At 38.6% G+C, this 17,394-nt stretch overlaps 2 protein-coding genes across 2 annotated transcripts; both read left to right on the forward strand.

The window, feature by feature from the left end:
• The first annotated feature begins 1,304 nt into the window (after positions 1-1,304).
• Positions 1,305-6,323, forward strand: LOC132630725 (uncharacterized). The gene is made up of 5 exons (XM_060346293.1): positions 1,305-1,868; positions 4,866-5,196; positions 5,300-5,421; positions 5,623-6,096; positions 6,144-6,323. Exons 1-5 carry the CDS (start codon positions 1,305-1,307, stop codon positions 6,321-6,323), a joined length of 1,671 nt encoding a protein of 556 aa, XP_060202276.1.
• Positions 6,324-6,701: 378 nt separating this feature from the next.
• Positions 6,702-7,368, forward strand: LOC132630726 (uncharacterized). The gene is made up of 2 exons (XM_060346295.1): positions 6,702-7,032; positions 7,103-7,368. Exons 1-2 carry the CDS (start codon positions 6,702-6,704, stop codon positions 7,366-7,368), a joined length of 597 nt encoding a protein of 198 aa, XP_060202278.1.
• The last annotated feature ends 10,026 nt before the right edge of the window (positions 7,369-17,394 follow it).

The raw sequence follows: 17,394 nt of genomic DNA on the forward strand, positions 1-17,394 counted from the left end.
TACAGAAAAAAATTGGAGCAGCTGCAAGTAGAGGACTCTCAGGATAATGCTCTCAATGCTAGTATGGTTCAGGAATTTGAAGCAGTTAGTGGTTCAGAGATGATTATCTTTCAGGACTCAACTTGTAAGAAAGGAATAATTGAGGAAGATGTAGAAAGCTGCACTGAACCTTGTTTAGTCTCTACTAATCTGGCACCTGACAATCCTTTGAATATTGTCGAGCCTGAAAATGTTGGGAAAGGTAATGCAGAAGTTATAAGTAAAAGAAAAGCTCCAGATAAAGAGAAGGACCCAGACAAAAAGGATGAGTATTCTATCATGGATCTAGGAATCCCAACTTTGCAAGCTGTTAATTCAAGTTCAGATACAGTAGAGGGAGATAGCTCTTTACTTCATCTCAGGGATTTGCAGGAGGAAGAAACTATGGATCAGAACATCAATCAAGTTGCTAGAGATGGGGATTTATCACCCAAACACATTCATACATTAAAGAGTGGTGGAAAGAAAACTAGGCAGAACAACATGGTTCCACTGCAGGTAACCACAAGGAGTAGTAAATATAAACCCTCCAATAATCAATGATTGATAAAGTACTATTTTGCAGTATAAGATCAGTCAACACTCAAAATTCTTTTGATAGGTTAACTGAGCTTAATAGGAGGCATCACTATTCACTCATAGCACTTACGGAACCTTTCCATGGGCCTGATGAAGTTGAAAGTTATAGGAGAATGTTAGGAATCCATAATTAAATAGTTAATATGTCAGAGAAGATTTGGATTTTTTGGACTGATTATTGGCAAGCTCAGGTTATTATAGATTCAATGCAGCATGTGACTCTTAAAATGACTCATGTCAACTTGCAGCAAGAAGCTTTTGTCAATATTGTCTATGCTAAATGTACTGCTATAGAAAGGTTGGAGTTGTGGGATTCAATTGCCCAAGCTACACTTAACATTCAAGGACCATGGATAGTAGGGACTTTAATGTAATTCTAAAACCTGATGAGAAACTAGGGGGTCTTCCTGTTCATCTGTCTGAAACTGCTGACTTTGCTCACTTTGTTAATAACTGTGGTCTGATGGAATTGAAATACTCTGGTAGTAGATATACTTGGTGGAATGGAAGAACTGAAAAGGATTGCATTTTCAAAAGACTTGACAGTGTATTTGGAAATCAAGAGTTCATGGTTCTTTTCCCATCATCTGAAGTCTCACATCTTATAAGGCATGGATCTGCTCATGCCCCTCTCTATGTTGTGTGTGATACACTCTAAATTTCAAGCTAACGAGAAAAAGGTGAAAATGGCTTTGGAAAAGTGGAGTAAGGATACATATGGCAATATTTTTCGGCAAATCTCAACCATAGAAGATACTATCAAGGTGAAGGAACTGCAGTTTGAATTAAATCCTTCCATGTTGAATAGAATAAACTTACATAAAGCTCAGACTGAGTTAAATAGCTACTTGCACCTTGAAAAAGAATATTGGAAGCAGAAGTCTGGTATGAGGTGGTTCAAGGATGGTGATAGAAATACTAAGTTCATTCACTCCTATGTCAAAGGAAGGAGGAAGAAATTGGCATTGCAGAGGATCCAAAATATTCAAGGGGATTGGATTTCTTCCAATGATTATATAGGGGAGGAAGCAGTTACATTTTATCAGGATCAGTTTAGAGAGCTGGCTACAAGCACTGATTATGAGATGTTGAAGATGATTCTTGCTCTAATCTCAACAGAACAGAATGAATCACTTATTGCTCTCCCTAGTAATGAAGAGGTCAAGCTAGCAGTCTATGGTCTGAATGGTGACAGTACAAGTGGTCCTGATGGTTTTTGTTACAGCCCGTATTTTCGTGCGTTGGAAAGCGTACGAGTTGAATGACACTACTAATGGGAACGTGGTTATCCCCAAGCTTATAGGCGATTAGAGTGAGTACAAGTGTGTCATAAGGATTTGAAGTTAAACCAATCGAAGAAAATAAGTTTCGTCAGGGTTCAAAATTTATTCGAATGGAATACCGTCCAAGCTATGATATACCGTATTTTTGGATTAGAGAATTTAATCGTCCAACATGAGGAAATTTACCCGAGCCTGGGGAATTCGATCATATTGAAGCATAAAAATCACGAATATGGTGTATTTGAGGAATGAAGTCCAAAAATAATTTAGGCCTTAACAAGTGTGACGACGGTGATTGAGGATAATATTTGGTGTATGTATAAAGAGGCTATGGACTAGAATTCTACCACATGATTATGATAACGAGTATATGTAGTGTGTTAAAAGTGACCCATGTTTAAGTGAATTGAGACCAAGAAATTAATTACGCGGGCAACTAGCGAAACATCGGATAAGTGGGGACATGATTCGGCCAAGGGTGCAAATAAAATACTTAGGTGTCAATTAGGTGTCAAGTTTATAAAAACCCATGTAGCTAAAGGGTGCCAGCAAATCATGCCACTATACATATTCTTGCTTGTTAAGCTAGCAAATAAGAACATTATTCTTTTGGGAGAACCAAACTACCAAAAATGTACACAATCATTCAAGATACAGAGGGTATGGCAACCATTTTTCTTCTACGAACCAACAGCCATGGCAGCAAGCTCACGGACATGGCTGTTCCAATCCAACTTTGGATTTTTATATAGCAAAAAAAATAAATTTCAAGGATGTTTTACGTGCAAGGAGGCAACAATATGAGAATATTGAATTGAGGGAGGAGAAATTGTGTAATTGGAGCAATTAAATGTGGAAATTCCTCCGAGAAAATTAAGGTAAGATTTTCTTGTTTTATGATGTAATTGTGTTAATAGTATTATAATGGAATTATTAGAATTGGATTGGACGAAATTGGAATTAAGAAAATGCATGAAATCGATGTTTTAGAAAATTGTGGGTTGAAATGGATTAAGAGAAGTTGTTGGGTTGTTAGAATTATTATGGGCTGAATTGTGAGAATTTTATGTGTATATCTCTGTTGTTGGTATTTCTTTGTTAACAGGAGAATAATTGGAAATTCGGGTTAGGCGAATATGTAGGGGAAATGCTGCCCGATTTTCGTTAAAAACTTAACTAATGAAAAACCCTAAACGAGAATGTATAGGTTAAAGAACGAGTTCTATAAAGTGATGGGCTACGGGTTTACGAACTAGAAAGTATAGTTACTGATGATAACATTACCTTTATGTTAACTAGGCTAAAAGACGACAAACCGAACGGTTTTGCGATTAGTCGTCAACAGGTATGTGAAACTGTCCCTTCTTTCTTTTGGCATATCTTAGATTTAAGTGATGAATGATATGAACTTTGGGGTAATTCCATTCATAAGCTTTGAGTGATATTTATGATTCTTATTCACTTCTTGATATTACAATTCTCAAGTGATTGAGCCTTCCTCTCCGATTTTCTGAACGTTGGATAGTTGTCGATACATAAGCTCCTATTCTCAGGAACTCTGTAATAACTAATTTCTAGACTTCTATAAATTGTTTCATATGATCTTGATACATGTTTATGACTTCCAAGTCTCTTGAGATATTCTATAATGACATTCGAAGGATACTTGCTACGATTGTCGCTATTAATACTCAAGTGTTAACCTTTTCTTCTTATTTTGTTTGAGTCTTGATAATGATTTAAATTTCATATGGTTTCTCACTACTCTGCTCGTGCATGCCTCAATATGTCTTTCACCGAGTCCCGGGCCGGGTATGTTATCGTGCACAGTTTCACTGCATTGTTCACCGAGTCCCTCACTAGAGGGCCGGGTACGGTATATATATATATGATGATGTGATAATATGATGATATGATGATATGTTATGGCAGCCAGGAGGGCATATGATGACTTCATTCACCGAGTCCCTCACTAGAGGGCCGGGTACGGTATATATGTATATGATATATGATATTGACATGCATGATTTATGTTTCAAAGGCAAGTGTTTTGGTATTCTGGACATTGTACTTGTTTTTTGGTACTCCTTATTTCAGTTATGATCCTTTTTACTATACTTCATGCTTTATATACTCAGTACATATTCCGTACTAACCCCCTTTCTTCGGGGGGCTGCGTTTCATGCCCGCAGGTACAGATAGTCGGTTTGGTGACCCTTCAGCATAGGACTTCTACTCAGCTATCTTGGAGAGCTCCGTTGTTCCGGGGTTTAGACTTTTAATGTAGATCTTATGATATAAATATGTATATGTTACCCAGGGGTACGACGGGCCCCTGTCACGTCATATTTCGCTATTCGTACTCTTAGAGGTCTGTAGACATATGTGTGGGTTGTGTATGGGTTCTGTTCAGCTGTGTCTATACGATGTGCTGTGGTATGATGTTCGCCTGTAATGGCAGCCTTGTCGGCTTGCATATGATATTGATATGTGATGAAAACCTTGTCGGCTTGCGTATTATTTCATGATATGATTAGTTGTGCCTCCTTAGGAGACAATAGATCTGGAAATATATATATGACGATGTTACGAGCTTTGGAGTTCCTTTGTAAGTTTTCGTATTGTCGTAGTTTCAGTTTGATTATATTTAACAGGTTCATGTACGGGTGTCCAGTTCGGGCACCAGTCACGGCCTACGGGGTTGGGTCGTGACAGTTTTTCAGGCCATTTTTTCGACGTCTGTTGGCATATTATAAGGGAAGATGTCACTAAAATGGTTAGAGCATTCTTTTGTGGGCAAGAGTTGCCTAGATTCATAACTCACACCAATCTTGTCCTAATTCCTAAGAAGAAAGTGGTCAATACATTTGCTAATAAGATCATCTCCAGAGTCTTGCATGAGAGGTTTGTGACAGTACTGCCTGGCATTATTTCTAACACTCAAACTGGTTTTTTAAAAGGTAGGAGCATTGTGGAGAATGTGTTGTTAGCACAAGAGATTTTAGAGACGTAAACAAGAGAAACAAACTGCACAATGTGGTGGTGAAGCTTGACATGGCTAAGGCTTATGATAGGGTCTCATGGATCTTTCTAACAAAGGTTTTGAGGCAATTTGGCTTCTCAGAGGTAATTATAGACATGGTATGGAGATTGGTATCAAACAATTGGATTTCAGTTCTAGTAAATGGTCAATCTCATGGATTTTTTCACTCTACTAGAGGCTTGAAGCAGGGTGACCCCTTGTCACCAACTCTTTTCATCATAGCAGCTGAAGTCTTGGCCACAAACTTAAATGGTCTACATAAAGATACTGCTTTTAAAGGATATGACATGCCAAAATAGAGCCCTCAGATTAACCATTTATCATATGCTGATGATACCATACTTTTTTTGCTTAGCTGATCCTGTGTCATTGAAGGAGATGATGAAGATTTTGTGGGACTATGAGAAGACATCTGGTCTGCTGGTTAACAATGATAAGAGCTCCTTCTATGTGCATGAGAAAGTACCAGCAGCTATGGTTAGCAGAATTAAAAGGAAAAGCGGTATGAGGAAAGGCTCTTTTCCTTTTACATATCTGGGATGTCTTGTACTCTATGGTAGAAGGAAAATTTTCTATTATGAAAATATGATAAAGAAGGTGATGAATAGAGTGATGTCTTGGTAAAACAGGCTAATGTCATTTGGTGGAAGGTACATATTGATTGCACATGTTCTACAGACAATGCTAGTCTATTTATTATCTGCAATGACTGCACTGAAAGGTGTTATAGACCAATTACATAAGATCTTTGCCAAGTTACTTTGGAGTAATACTGCAGGTGTTAAAGTCAGGCACTGGGTGGCTTGGGATAAAATGTGTTTGCCAAAGTGTGAAGGTGGTCTTGGCTTTAGATCACTGCATGATATATCCAAAGCCGTTTTTGCAAAACTTTGGTGGAATTTTAGAACTAACATTTCTTTATGGGGAGCTTTCATGGGTAACAAGTATTGCAAGAAGTTGCATCCAGTTATAGCACAGGCCAAAGGAGCATCAAATGTGTGGAAAAAACTGGTGGCAGTGAGAGATGATGTAGAACATCAGATATGGTGGCAATTGAAAGGAGGTACTTCTAGCTTCTGGTTTGATAATTGGACAAAACAAGGTTCTTTGTACTTTGTTGGTAATGAGTTGGCCATTGATGAGGAGATAGAGGTAAAGGAATTTATATCCGATGGGAGTGGAATTTTCCAAAATTACAGGAATTTCTTGCTGAAGAAAATGTTGAATACATACAAGATACCATTAGTCCAAAGCTGATTCAAGTTGATAATGATAAAACTTGGTGGATGGGTGAAACAAATGGAAAATTTACAGTCAAAAGTGCATGGGAGGAAACTAGACTAAAGCAAGACAGTCTTGAAGCTTATAGATTTATATAGTTGAAGGGATTTCCCATTAAAATAAGCTTCTTTTTATGGAGAGTTTGGAAGAGGTGCATAGCAACTGATGACAACCTTAAGAGAATGCATATCAATATTGTCTCAAGATGCTGGTGCTGTCAAGCACATAAGCAAGAAACCAAGTCCTATCTTTTTCTAGCTTCTCCAATAGCTTTCAAGCTTTGGAAACAGTTTGCTTCTTGTGCAGGTTTTAATATAGAAGGTCTTCATTTGCAGCAGATCATTATTCTATAGTGGAAACCCAATGCACCTTCAAAGCTACAAGGGATATTTCAAGCCATGCCAGCTATCATTATGTGGGAGATCTGGAAAAGAAGAAACTCAATCAAACATGGCAAAAATACATCATCTAGCAGAATGGTATACCAGGTTCAACAAACAGTACATCACCTGATCGGAGTGAAGTATCCTTGGTTCTGTAGAATTCCCCCAGACTGGCCTGTTGTTATAGACCTCTTGAGCAACTACAAGCCAAAACTGCATTACTGCAAGGTTCTATGGAAAATGCCACAGTATGGATTGAAGTGTAATACAGATGGAGCTTCTCAAGGTAATCCAGGAACCAGCTCATATGGATTTTGCATCAGAAATGACAGAGGAAATCTTATTTATGCTTGGGCCAAGCAGATTGTCTTGGCCTCAAACATGATTGCAGAAACAATAGCTATCCAGGAAGCTATGAAATATTGTTTAGCTAATAAACATACAGAATGTTACATTGGAAACTAACTCATTGGTACTGAAAAACATACTGCAAGATGTTTGGAAGATCCCTTGGCAAATTGTGGAAAAAGTAGAGCAGATTCAGCAAATAATGGAACAGCTGCATGTACAAGTTTTGCACACATTTAGAGAAGGAAATCAGCTGGCAGATTTCCTAGCAAATGCAACACTTGAAGTAGAGAATCAGCTGGAATACAATATCTTTGAATCACTGCCAGTACTAGGAAGGAAGATACTAAATTTAGACAAGGCACAAATTCTATTACTGAGGATCAAAACAAGGAAGATTCAGCCTATTTGAATATGGAGCAGTTGACTTGTTATTTTCTGATTACAAAATGTAAAACTATCTTTGAGTATGCATACTCAAAGATGGTGAGCATCATTTATTTTATTTTCTGCTTTTGCTGTTGAACTTGATCATTATTAATAAAACATCAGGGGGCCATGTCTCCTGATAAATCTGCTTAAAAAAAAACTTGTTCCGAATTTGATATTACACACCTATACTTTGTGGGGTCCTATTGCCCCCTTAAACTTTTTTTTTAAATGGAATAAAAATACCCTTAAATGATGATGTGGTACAAATAGTGTGTTCACTCTCTTGAAAGCATGTGAATTGCAAAAATTAAGTTAAAAAGCATGTGAATTGCAAAAATTAAGTTAAAACTGATTAATAAATACAAGCGTAATTTTTAATGGGGAAATTTCAATAATGTATAATCTAGCATACAAAATTACATTTGTGTAGCCATATCTTTAAATTACACCCAGCATAGCCACTTTTTCATAATATACAACATTATACAACAATATACAACTTTATACATCTGGAGTAGACAATGTACAACTTTGTATAAAAGTGTATAATAGTGTATATAGTGTATAACAATGTATAAGAGGTGTTTATATCCAAGAAAATTCAATTGAATACAACAATATACAACATTTTTTCAATTGTCGTGAGGTTACAAATATACAATAGGCTTTTGAATTGAGGGGTACAAATAGGGCCATTTCGCGTAATTTTACAAACATGGGCTATTTCGGGTAATTATTTTTCCTAATAGACATAGAGGGTTATTTTCCCATTTTTCATTGGACGTTGTACAATTAATTACACCTAATTAATTATTACTAATTCTCTCTAACACATTTCCTTATTCTTCATCATTTACAACATCAATGGCAGGTCACCCATTTACTCTGCCCATTTCTCTATTCCATTTCAACTTACAGTATTTTTTCATCTCCAACATCTTCGAAATCGCTTCCATAAAACACAAGGCATTGCCAAAAGAGAAAAGAGGGTGCATTTTACCTTATGGATTTCTGTTCCTCAGCTCTTTTGTGCCTGAAAATTGAAATGTTTATAATGGTCTAAATAATATTTAAAAACGATGCATCACAATAACTTCCATTGTCCTCTGGCATTCGATCACAATGGCCAGCAATCATTCCTATACCATGAACTATTTCATCACCGCATATATTTTGTTTCTTGATTTTCTTTCATTCTTTTAGCAAAAACAAGAAAAAAAACTCTCGCTTCCAAAAAACATGAAGTCGTGTATGTAAACAAAATGTAGTGTATTTGTTTGATAGTTCCAATTCCTTAGAAATAGTATGTCACCATACCACACTTATGTACTCATAATCTCGTATTCAAGGTTCCTGCAATATGTTAGCATCACTTTCTCTGAGATAAATTCGGTGAAATGTCTGCGCAGTAAGTGTAAGAATGATAGTGATGGGGAGAGAAGGAAGACAAAGGGAGGTAGGTGGTTAAATTGGTAGTTTTAAGTGGGTCAACCATTCTTCGGTGGTGGTTGGAGTGGTGGAGAAAGAAAATATAAAAAGAAGGCAGAAGAGAGGTGAAAAAGTAAAAAAAAAAAGTTTGTCATCATGCCACATTTGTGTACCAGTAATCTCGTTGTCTACGGTAAAGACCGGTGTAAAGTGCCACGATAGGTTGGGATAAAATATGAACGCTGAGAGATGTGGCGTCGGATTGAGTTTTGTGGTTCGGATGAATTAATGCCTGAGGAGTCGATGCCCACAACCGAAGTGACACCAGAGACCGAAGAGAAGTTAGTCAACGCATTGTTTGATGGTCAAACTCTTCCAAAATCTGTCATTCACAGTTAACGCATTGTTATTAACAATCACTAACCTTGTTTTTGATTTTGCAGGTACCATACAGTTTCATAATTTCCAGGAAGTTCCATCAACAGGTAGAAAGATAATCGACATGGTAAAAACTCAAACTCCAAACATTAGAATAAGAACAAAGGATCAGTTTTGAAATCTTAGGGAGGGAATAAACTGAATATAGTGTAGTCTTCAGTGTGTGGTATTAATGTTACGTTCAATCTACTGAAGGATGTACTATATCTAGTTGGTTGTTTATTATACTGATATTGGATTGATTTGGAGTTTGAAAGCTGGATCAATACTACTACAATGGATACAAGAAGTGCTACACAGAAGGTATATCACTATACAAGGTGCAATCATCTTGATGGATCAGTATACAGGAGGAATTTTCAGCAGTCTATGCAGACCTGTGTTGATCTATGAGCTTGGTTTATATGGTGAAGCTGTGCAAGTCCTATAAAAACTCTACTGGAAGAGGCTTATTATAACCAAAGACCTGAAGTTCTACTTCATGAGTTCTTGATTCATTCCATCTGTGAGACCTGTAGATGTGTAAAATGGATGCAAGACAAGGCCTTGGAACTAGTTGGTTTTCTTCTTGTGGTGTTATTAGGATTAACACAGTTTTGGCATTTCTATTTTCTTAGATTTTTTTCTTTTTTCTTCTTTCCTTGCTTGTACAGTTTGGTTTTTTAATAAATTTCCACCTTTTATGGTGGGTTTAATTAAAAAGAAGAAGAAGTCAGTCAACGCATGCGAGAAATCCGTTACGGGCCGAATTTCTCGCCGTTCGTTACGCAGACAGCTGCGGAGGCGCAGTCTTTAGTATTAGGGTTTTATCGGGCTTTAGGGTTTAAGGAGAGGCCCATTCTTGTAACTATAAAAAGGGGTGAAACCCTCATATTTTAGGTCTCTGATTTTTTTTACACTTACATTTGCTCTGTTACATTTCTCTTAAAAAGCTGAAGCTCTCTTTTAATTTGGCTCTGGTTCACAGTTCTAAACTCAGGGCCGGACTAATTTTCTAGTGGAGTTATACACAACACAGGCTATTACTTTCTTTGTTTTCTATATTCAATTAATTGTTATTACATGCTTCATTACGTTAACAACTAATCAAACCACGTATCCGTTAAACTGCGTATAAATTTAATTGGTACCTTTTTAGGGGTAAACAGTTTGGCGCCCACTGTGGGGCGAAGGATAGTAGTGGTGATTTGTTTACAACCCTACTTTCACTTGTTCTCTTGAAGTTTGTGATTTCATGTTAACCTCAAAATGTCAAACAATAGCTAATCAATTCACTTGAACAATAATGGTGAACAAGGTCACCACGGTGAAAACAACAACAATGGGGTGCCAGTCCACAAGTTACCCCAAGATCCATTTGGCGTTCACCTCGCTGATCCAAATGCTGTCAACTCGAATAACGATGTCAACCTGAATGTCGACGATAGTCAGCCCAATGATCCTTACAACAACAATAACCCCGTGATTTCACCGCGGGCTTCTGTACGAAAGACAGTGGGTGATACAGGAGAAGAACAGCGGTGCAAGTGCGGAAGGACCGAGCTAGATCGGCGAACCGGTCCGCAGGAAGGATCAAATTGATGATTACGACAACGGATCAGGCTCTAATGGGTCGACCGAAGTCATGAAAATGCTTGAAGCACTGACCAAATGGATTGACACCAATGAGAAATAGGTGGAAACTTATAATTCATGAGTGGAGCGGATCCCCGAGGGCCCATCGATCTTAAGAGGGTCGGATTCCAAAAGGTACTATCAAAGGTGTTACCCTCCGAGCGTGGCCCGAAGTTGATCCCAAAGAAGTTTAAGATGCCGAACATGTTACACCTTGTAAGTTTTGTACAGTGAGATTCGCTATGTTCTAGTCGTTCAATTGTGGACATTGGAGTTACCTCCAAATATATATGAGATTATATGTGCTTAACTTATGATTATGAGGGGCAATTTTGGCCCAAATTGGAGAAAGGATATATTTTAGTATATGAGGAGTTTCGAGGTAAATTAAAAGCTTAAAATGAAGTTCAGGAAGTCTAGTTTCCAACGCAACAAACCGTACATTGATCGGACATCGGAATCAAGCGTTATGATCATTTTAAGATAGGTTGCCAGAGCAGGGATTAACTCTGCGAGAAAGCGCATGGGGGTGGCGCGAACGCGCAGAGGAGCCAGGGGACAACTCAGCGCGAGCACACCCCAAGGTGACGTGAACACACTAAGTAATTTTTAGGTCGGTTGAGACAGATTCTGGAATGTTATAATAGGGGGATTACCCCTCATTTTTCATTCCAAACACCCCAAATCCTCTCTGAAATTGTGGAAACTTTCCCCCAACTCCCAAACACCAAATTTTAGCCTAAATCAAGTTTAATCTCCAGATTTATGTTCCGACAACTTATGGTTGCGATTACAATATCGTATTGTCGTAAATCTTGGCTTGAAATCAGGGGGATATCGGAGATATTGTGGTTCTAGCGAGAGTAAGGTATGAATCTCTCTTTATTGATGTTGATTTAAGTTTATTTACGAAGATAAAGTTATTAAATCATCGTATGATGGATTAATTGGGTGAGAAATCGGGTAAACATCGTGTGGGATGTTTTATGGAGTATATCGGTGTTGATGTTAGTATTGTTGTTGGTGGTGGTGGTTGTTAGTCTTGTGATTTCGGGTTAGGGATATAAACAGGGGAGATGCTGCCAGAATTTCGGCAGATTCTACATAGATTTCATTTGAAGGCTTGAAACAAGCATATAAAAATAAGCCTGACGATGGTATAATTTTCTTGAATATAGATTCACGAGCTTGGGAGGACAAGCGTTAAGTAGTAAAGTTAAGATGACCGAAAAGGTATGTTAAGGCTGTCCTTTCTTTCATTTTTGGCATGATCTTATGATATGAATGAATAAGTGAGTAAACGAGCTTCCATATTACTCTACTATTAGAAGCACTAGGAGTACTTTAGTCTTTGATGATCCTGTACCCAGTTATTATGTTCCTTCTGTTTATGGGTCTTGAGATTTCATGTATTAGTAAGGCTAGCTCAACAGTTGTCCACCATAGTTAGTGTGACATCATACTATTCTAGAGTTTTATTATTTCATCTTACATATGCATTACATTCATTACATATGCACATTGACCCGTGACCAAAAGGCGTTATATACGCATTACCACCTGATCAGTTGGTGCACCTTGATGATGATATATTGTTCGGGCCGTACGTTCCTCGTCACTATTGTATATGGATAGGGCCGTACGTTCCTCGGCACTATCATCTATGGATCAGGCTGTACGTTTCTCGGCACTACGATATGGTATATGGATTGGGCTGAACGTTCCTCAGCACTATGACCTATATCATGAGTATGATCATCGTTGAGAGAATGCATGTCATGCGCCCAAAGAGGCATTGTCAGTATATAGATTTATGCAAATATTTTCAGATACTCAGTCATACAGATGCATCTAAATAGTCAGTCGATTTCTGAGATCAGATTCAGTTTATGATTCTTATGTATATGTTACTTCCATGCCTTACATACTCAGCACATCATCCGTACTGATTCCCCTATTGCTTGGGGGGGGGGGGGGGGGTTGCGTCAATGCCGGCAGGTTCAGGAAGACAGAGAGACGATCCAGCTCAGTAGGATTTCTTCTCAGCTGTAGTCGGTGCGCTCCACTCGATCCGGAGCTGCGTTCTATTTTGGTATGTTATTTTGGGATGTATATGCATATATGAAGATGACGGGAGCCTTGTCCCGTCCTTTCTACAGCTTGTATTCAATTAGAGGTCTGTAGACGATTGTACATAGTTGGATGTCATGTAGCCTTGACGGCTCTTATTTTGTTGTACAGTATATGTAGCGGCCTAATCGGCTTGCATAGTTCTTTCCATCTTATAGATGTACAGATTATGCAGAGTTTATGACGACATCCTTTCATGAGTCAGAATAAGTTCGGTTTGAATTACTTATGGGCCTTATTTATTTAATGTTATTCAGATATGAGTACAGGGGTGTTTGGTCACTAGAGATCAGACACTCGTCACGAGTCATCGGTTTGGATCGATGTGACTTTCTATACTTGTGCCATAAAAGGCAATGATCTCGAAGATGACGAAATTGAGTCGGTGCTGCTATAGAAGTTCGGCGAAACATTGTCCAAAGGGGCAATGAGATGGTATTCTATGCTTCCTGAACATTCTGTTAACTCATTTTAAATGCTTACAGATAATTTTATAAAGGCTCATGCTAGAGCTCAGAAGGTTCAAGCGAGGAAGGCTGATATATTTAGGATTGCCCAAAAGGAAAATGAATTACTACGAGAGTTCGATTGAGATTCCAAAAGGAACGAATGTTTTTGCCCCCGGTTCCGGAGGAATGGGCAGCCCAAGCTTTCACCAATGGGGATAAACCCTCGGAGTTCCGCCACCTCATTTAAACTGAAGGAGAACTTGTTAGAATACGAGGCAGTGACATGGGCCGATGTACACAATAGATACGAGTCCAAAATTTGAGTAGAGGATGATCAACTCGAGCTCATACCGGGTTTAGCAACTCGAAGCAGAAACGTAGATAGACCGAAAAGGGTGGTCGAGACAGAGGCATAGCCATCAAAGGATAGGTACTAGCTCTATGGTCAGTCGGAAAGGTTCAAATTTAGGGCGGACAGAGGAAGAAGCGGTCACAATCATCACTTGGTTAGGATTGATAGGCGAAATGATCACGGTTCGGGTAACCGAGGTTTGCAATTTAGGAATGATTCCGGTGGGTCGACTAGCAGTGGCGAGAGCTCGAAGTTGTCCGAGTACAATATTAATGTTGATGCTGTGGGTCTTGTTTCATCCATTGGCCATATTAAGGACACGAGATAGCCAAGGCAACTTCGGTCCGATCCTGCTCAAAGAGATCCGAATATGGTGTGTGAGTATCACGGTACTCATGGTCATCAGACCGAGGACTGTCGGCAACTAAGGGATAAAGTAGCCTGACTGTTGAAGAATGGGCACTTGCGTGAATTCTTAAGTGATCGGGAAAAAGGGAATTATAAAAGTAGGGAAGCAAATAAGCAGGTCAAACTAGTGGAACCTCAACACATGATCAATACGATTATTGGCAGGGCAGAGATTCCTCGAGGTCTGATGATGAAGAGGACAAAGGTCTCTATCACTCAAGAAAAAAGAACCAGGGATTACACACCGGAGGGGTCCATTTCCTTCGGTGATGAAGATGCGGAAGGCATCATTCAATCCCACAACAATGCTTTGGTAATTTCTGTCCTCATTAATAAATCTCAGGTTAAGCGTATTTTGATTGATCCAAGTTATTTGGCCAATATTATTCGTTGGAAAGTGGTAGAGTAGCTGGGGCTTTTGGACCAAATTGTGCCGGCAGCTCGAGTTCTCAACGGGTTCAACATGGAATGTGAAATTAGGAAGGGGGAAATCACTTTGCCGGTGAATACCGCTGGGACGGTTCGGCAAACGAAGTTCTACGTCATCGAAGGAGAGATGAGATACAATGCATTGCTTGGCAGACCTTGGGTGCATGACATGAGGACAGTACCCTCGACGTTACACCAAATGTTGAAATTTCCAACCTCGAAGGGGTAAAAACAGTTCATGGGGAGCAGCTGGTGGCAAGGAAGATGTTTGCAGTTGAAGAAGCAACTCTGATACCTAAGGCACTACCCTCAAAGGCCGTAGAAAATCCAGTCAAAGTCAAAGATGCTAAATAGCAATCATATGACTCGGGCCCAGTTAGCCCAAAGATAGAAGAAGAAACGACAAACTTCGAGAAAGATGACTTCAGTATTCCCAGGTCGTTCGTGCTGCCGGATGATTCGGACTCCACCAAAGTGACTTTGGAGGAGTTAGAACAAATCATCATGTTCGTACATCTGCCGGACAATAAGGTATACCTGGGCGCGGGACTAACCCCAGAGCTCAGGCATAAATTAATTAAATTTCTTCAGGCTAACGCCGATTATTTTGCATGGTCTCGTTTAGATATGACAGGTATTCCACCAGAGGTGACGACTCACAAGCTAAGTCTTGATAAAAATCTCCCCCCTGTGAAGCAGAAAAAGGAGACCAATGGCCGAAGTTAAGCATAAGTTCGTCAAAGAAGAGGTAACAATGCTTTTGAAAATAGGTTCCATCCGGGAAGTCAGATACCCGGACTGGTTGGCTAATGTAGTAGCTGTGCCTAAGAAAGTTAATAAATTCAGAATGTGTGTAGATTATAAAGATTTAAATCAATCATGCCCGAAGGATTCGTTTCCTTTGCCTCACATTGATCGAACGACAGGGCACGAAATGCTAAGTTTTCTTGACGCTTACTCCGGATACAACCAGATTCGGATGGATCCGGAGGACCAAGAGAGAACTCCTTTTGTAACTAGATATGGGACTTATTGATACAATATAATACCATTCGGGCTAAAAAATGCTGGAGCAAATTATCAACGCTTAGTTAACCGGTTGTTTGAAGAACAACTAGGGAAAACAATGAAAGTTTATATTGATGACATGCTAGTCAAGTCCATGGAAATAGAGGACCAGTTAAAGCATTTGCAGGAAACCTTCGATGTACTTCGTAAATACAACATTAAGTTGAATCCGGAGAAGTACGCCTTCGGAGTAGGCTCGGGCAGGTTCATGGGTGTCATGGTGTCAAACCGAGGGATAAAAATCAACCTAGACAAAATCAAGGCCATCGAAAACATCGCAGTGGTCGGTAATATAAAAGAGGTGCAAAGGTTAACCGGGAGGATCACAGCTTTGAGCAGGTTTGTTATGGTTCGCTTTTACGCGGGTTAAGGAATAAAAGTTACTACGAGGTTGTTGGTGCTCTCATTGGGTCCTAGTATTTTTTAGAGTCGCCACCTAATTTATTATGGAAAACTAGGAAAACCAGGTTTAAAGAGTTTTTCCAAATAAGAAAAAAAATCTTTTGGGCATAAGTTCGAGGTAAGGGTTCTGGTGATCCCCTAAGGAAGGTTTTACGCACCCTAGTATTAAAAATTCATAGAATACGGTTGACCTACGAGCTTCAATGTGTGTTTAATGTACTTATTTGCTTAAAAGTGTTTAGTTTTTTGCAAAAATATCATTTTTATCATATCATAATTTCAAAAAAATGGCAAAAAGTCCCCTTATACAAAGCGGTTTTGGTTAGAAAATCCGCGTACGTGTTCAACTCACTTTGTTGTTGGACTAGGACACACTCGGGATTTCTCCCGAATACAGTCACTACTATTCTAGTCCTAACAAAATGGGTTTAGTACCTACGGGTTTTTATATATGAAAATATGGAGTATATCTCTGATTTGTATATATAAGGAAATACAAGTATTTTGTTTTGTGATTTTCAATTTATTATTTTTGAAGCTCATAGGTAAATAATACTCCAAGTCCAAATCCATCTTGTCGTCATACTTGGTCTAAATCATTTTCCCTTTGATATTTCCGTCCAAAATGCATTGTGGGCCTCTGAGCCCAAATAATTTTTCTTACCCAGAATTCTGTTAAGTCCAAATCCATTTTTTTAAAGGGGCTGTTCAAATTAACCCAAATCCAGAATTTGTCCATTTAGTGCATAAATTTTTATAAAGGCCAATGTATATTAGAAAAATCATTTTTTGTTCACAAATAAACAGTACATAGCAGTTTATTACAAATCTCGGGCTTGAGGCCCAAGGTCTATTAATTAGTGTTTAGCAAAAAACGCTTTTCTTGACTCAACATTGAACCAATTTAACTTAAGCAAAATCCTCATTTTTTCTCCATTTTTCTTTCTTCAAACTTAACCAAAATCCGAACATAGTTTTCTCCTCAAAATTGTTTGTTAAGCTCCCAGTTTATGCGAGAGAAAAAAAACCGGTTATGTGCCCGAGTTTGACAACAATTTTAGCGACTTCCCTAAATTACTAAGTTATTTCCTAAGTTATACATCCATAGGGTTCCAATATTTAGCATATTCAGTTATTATACAATATATGTACATGCCAGATATATAAAATAGGGAAATGGGAGAGAGTAGAAAATATTTTTTAAAACTGATGGGCCTACCCAAGCCCATCAGTGCCATTTTAACCCATTGGCTGGGCCTTCCACAAATATCAGCTTCCCTTTTATTTT

The sequence above is a fragment of the Lycium barbarum genome, chromosome 3 (assembly GCF_019175385.1).
Source record: "Lycium barbarum isolate Lr01 chromosome 3, ASM1917538v2, whole genome shotgun sequence".
In the NCBI taxonomy this organism is placed as follows: domain Eukaryota; kingdom Viridiplantae; phylum Streptophyta; class Magnoliopsida; order Solanales; family Solanaceae; genus Lycium; species Lycium barbarum.

Coding starts and splice junctions, on each gene's coding strand:
- LOC132630725 (XM_060346293.1), top strand. CDS start 1,305: ATGGCTTTGGAAAAGTGGAGTAAGGATACATATGGCAATATTTTTCGG. Junction 1,869..4,865: donor ATTTTCGTGCGTTGGAAAGC/GTACGAGTTGAA, acceptor TTTAAAAGGTAG/GAGCATTGTGGAGAATGTGT. Junction 5,422..5,622: donor AGAAAGTACCAGCAGCTATG/GTTAGCAGAATT, acceptor CATGTTCTACAG/ACAATGCTAGTCTATTTATT.
- LOC132630726 (XM_060346295.1), top strand. CDS start 6,702: ATGGTATACCAGGTTCAACAAACAGTACATCACCTGATCGGAGTGAAG. Junction 7,033..7,102: donor CCAGGAAGCTATGAAATATT/GTTTAGCTAATA, acceptor ACATACTGCAAG/ATGTTTGGAAGATCCCTTGG.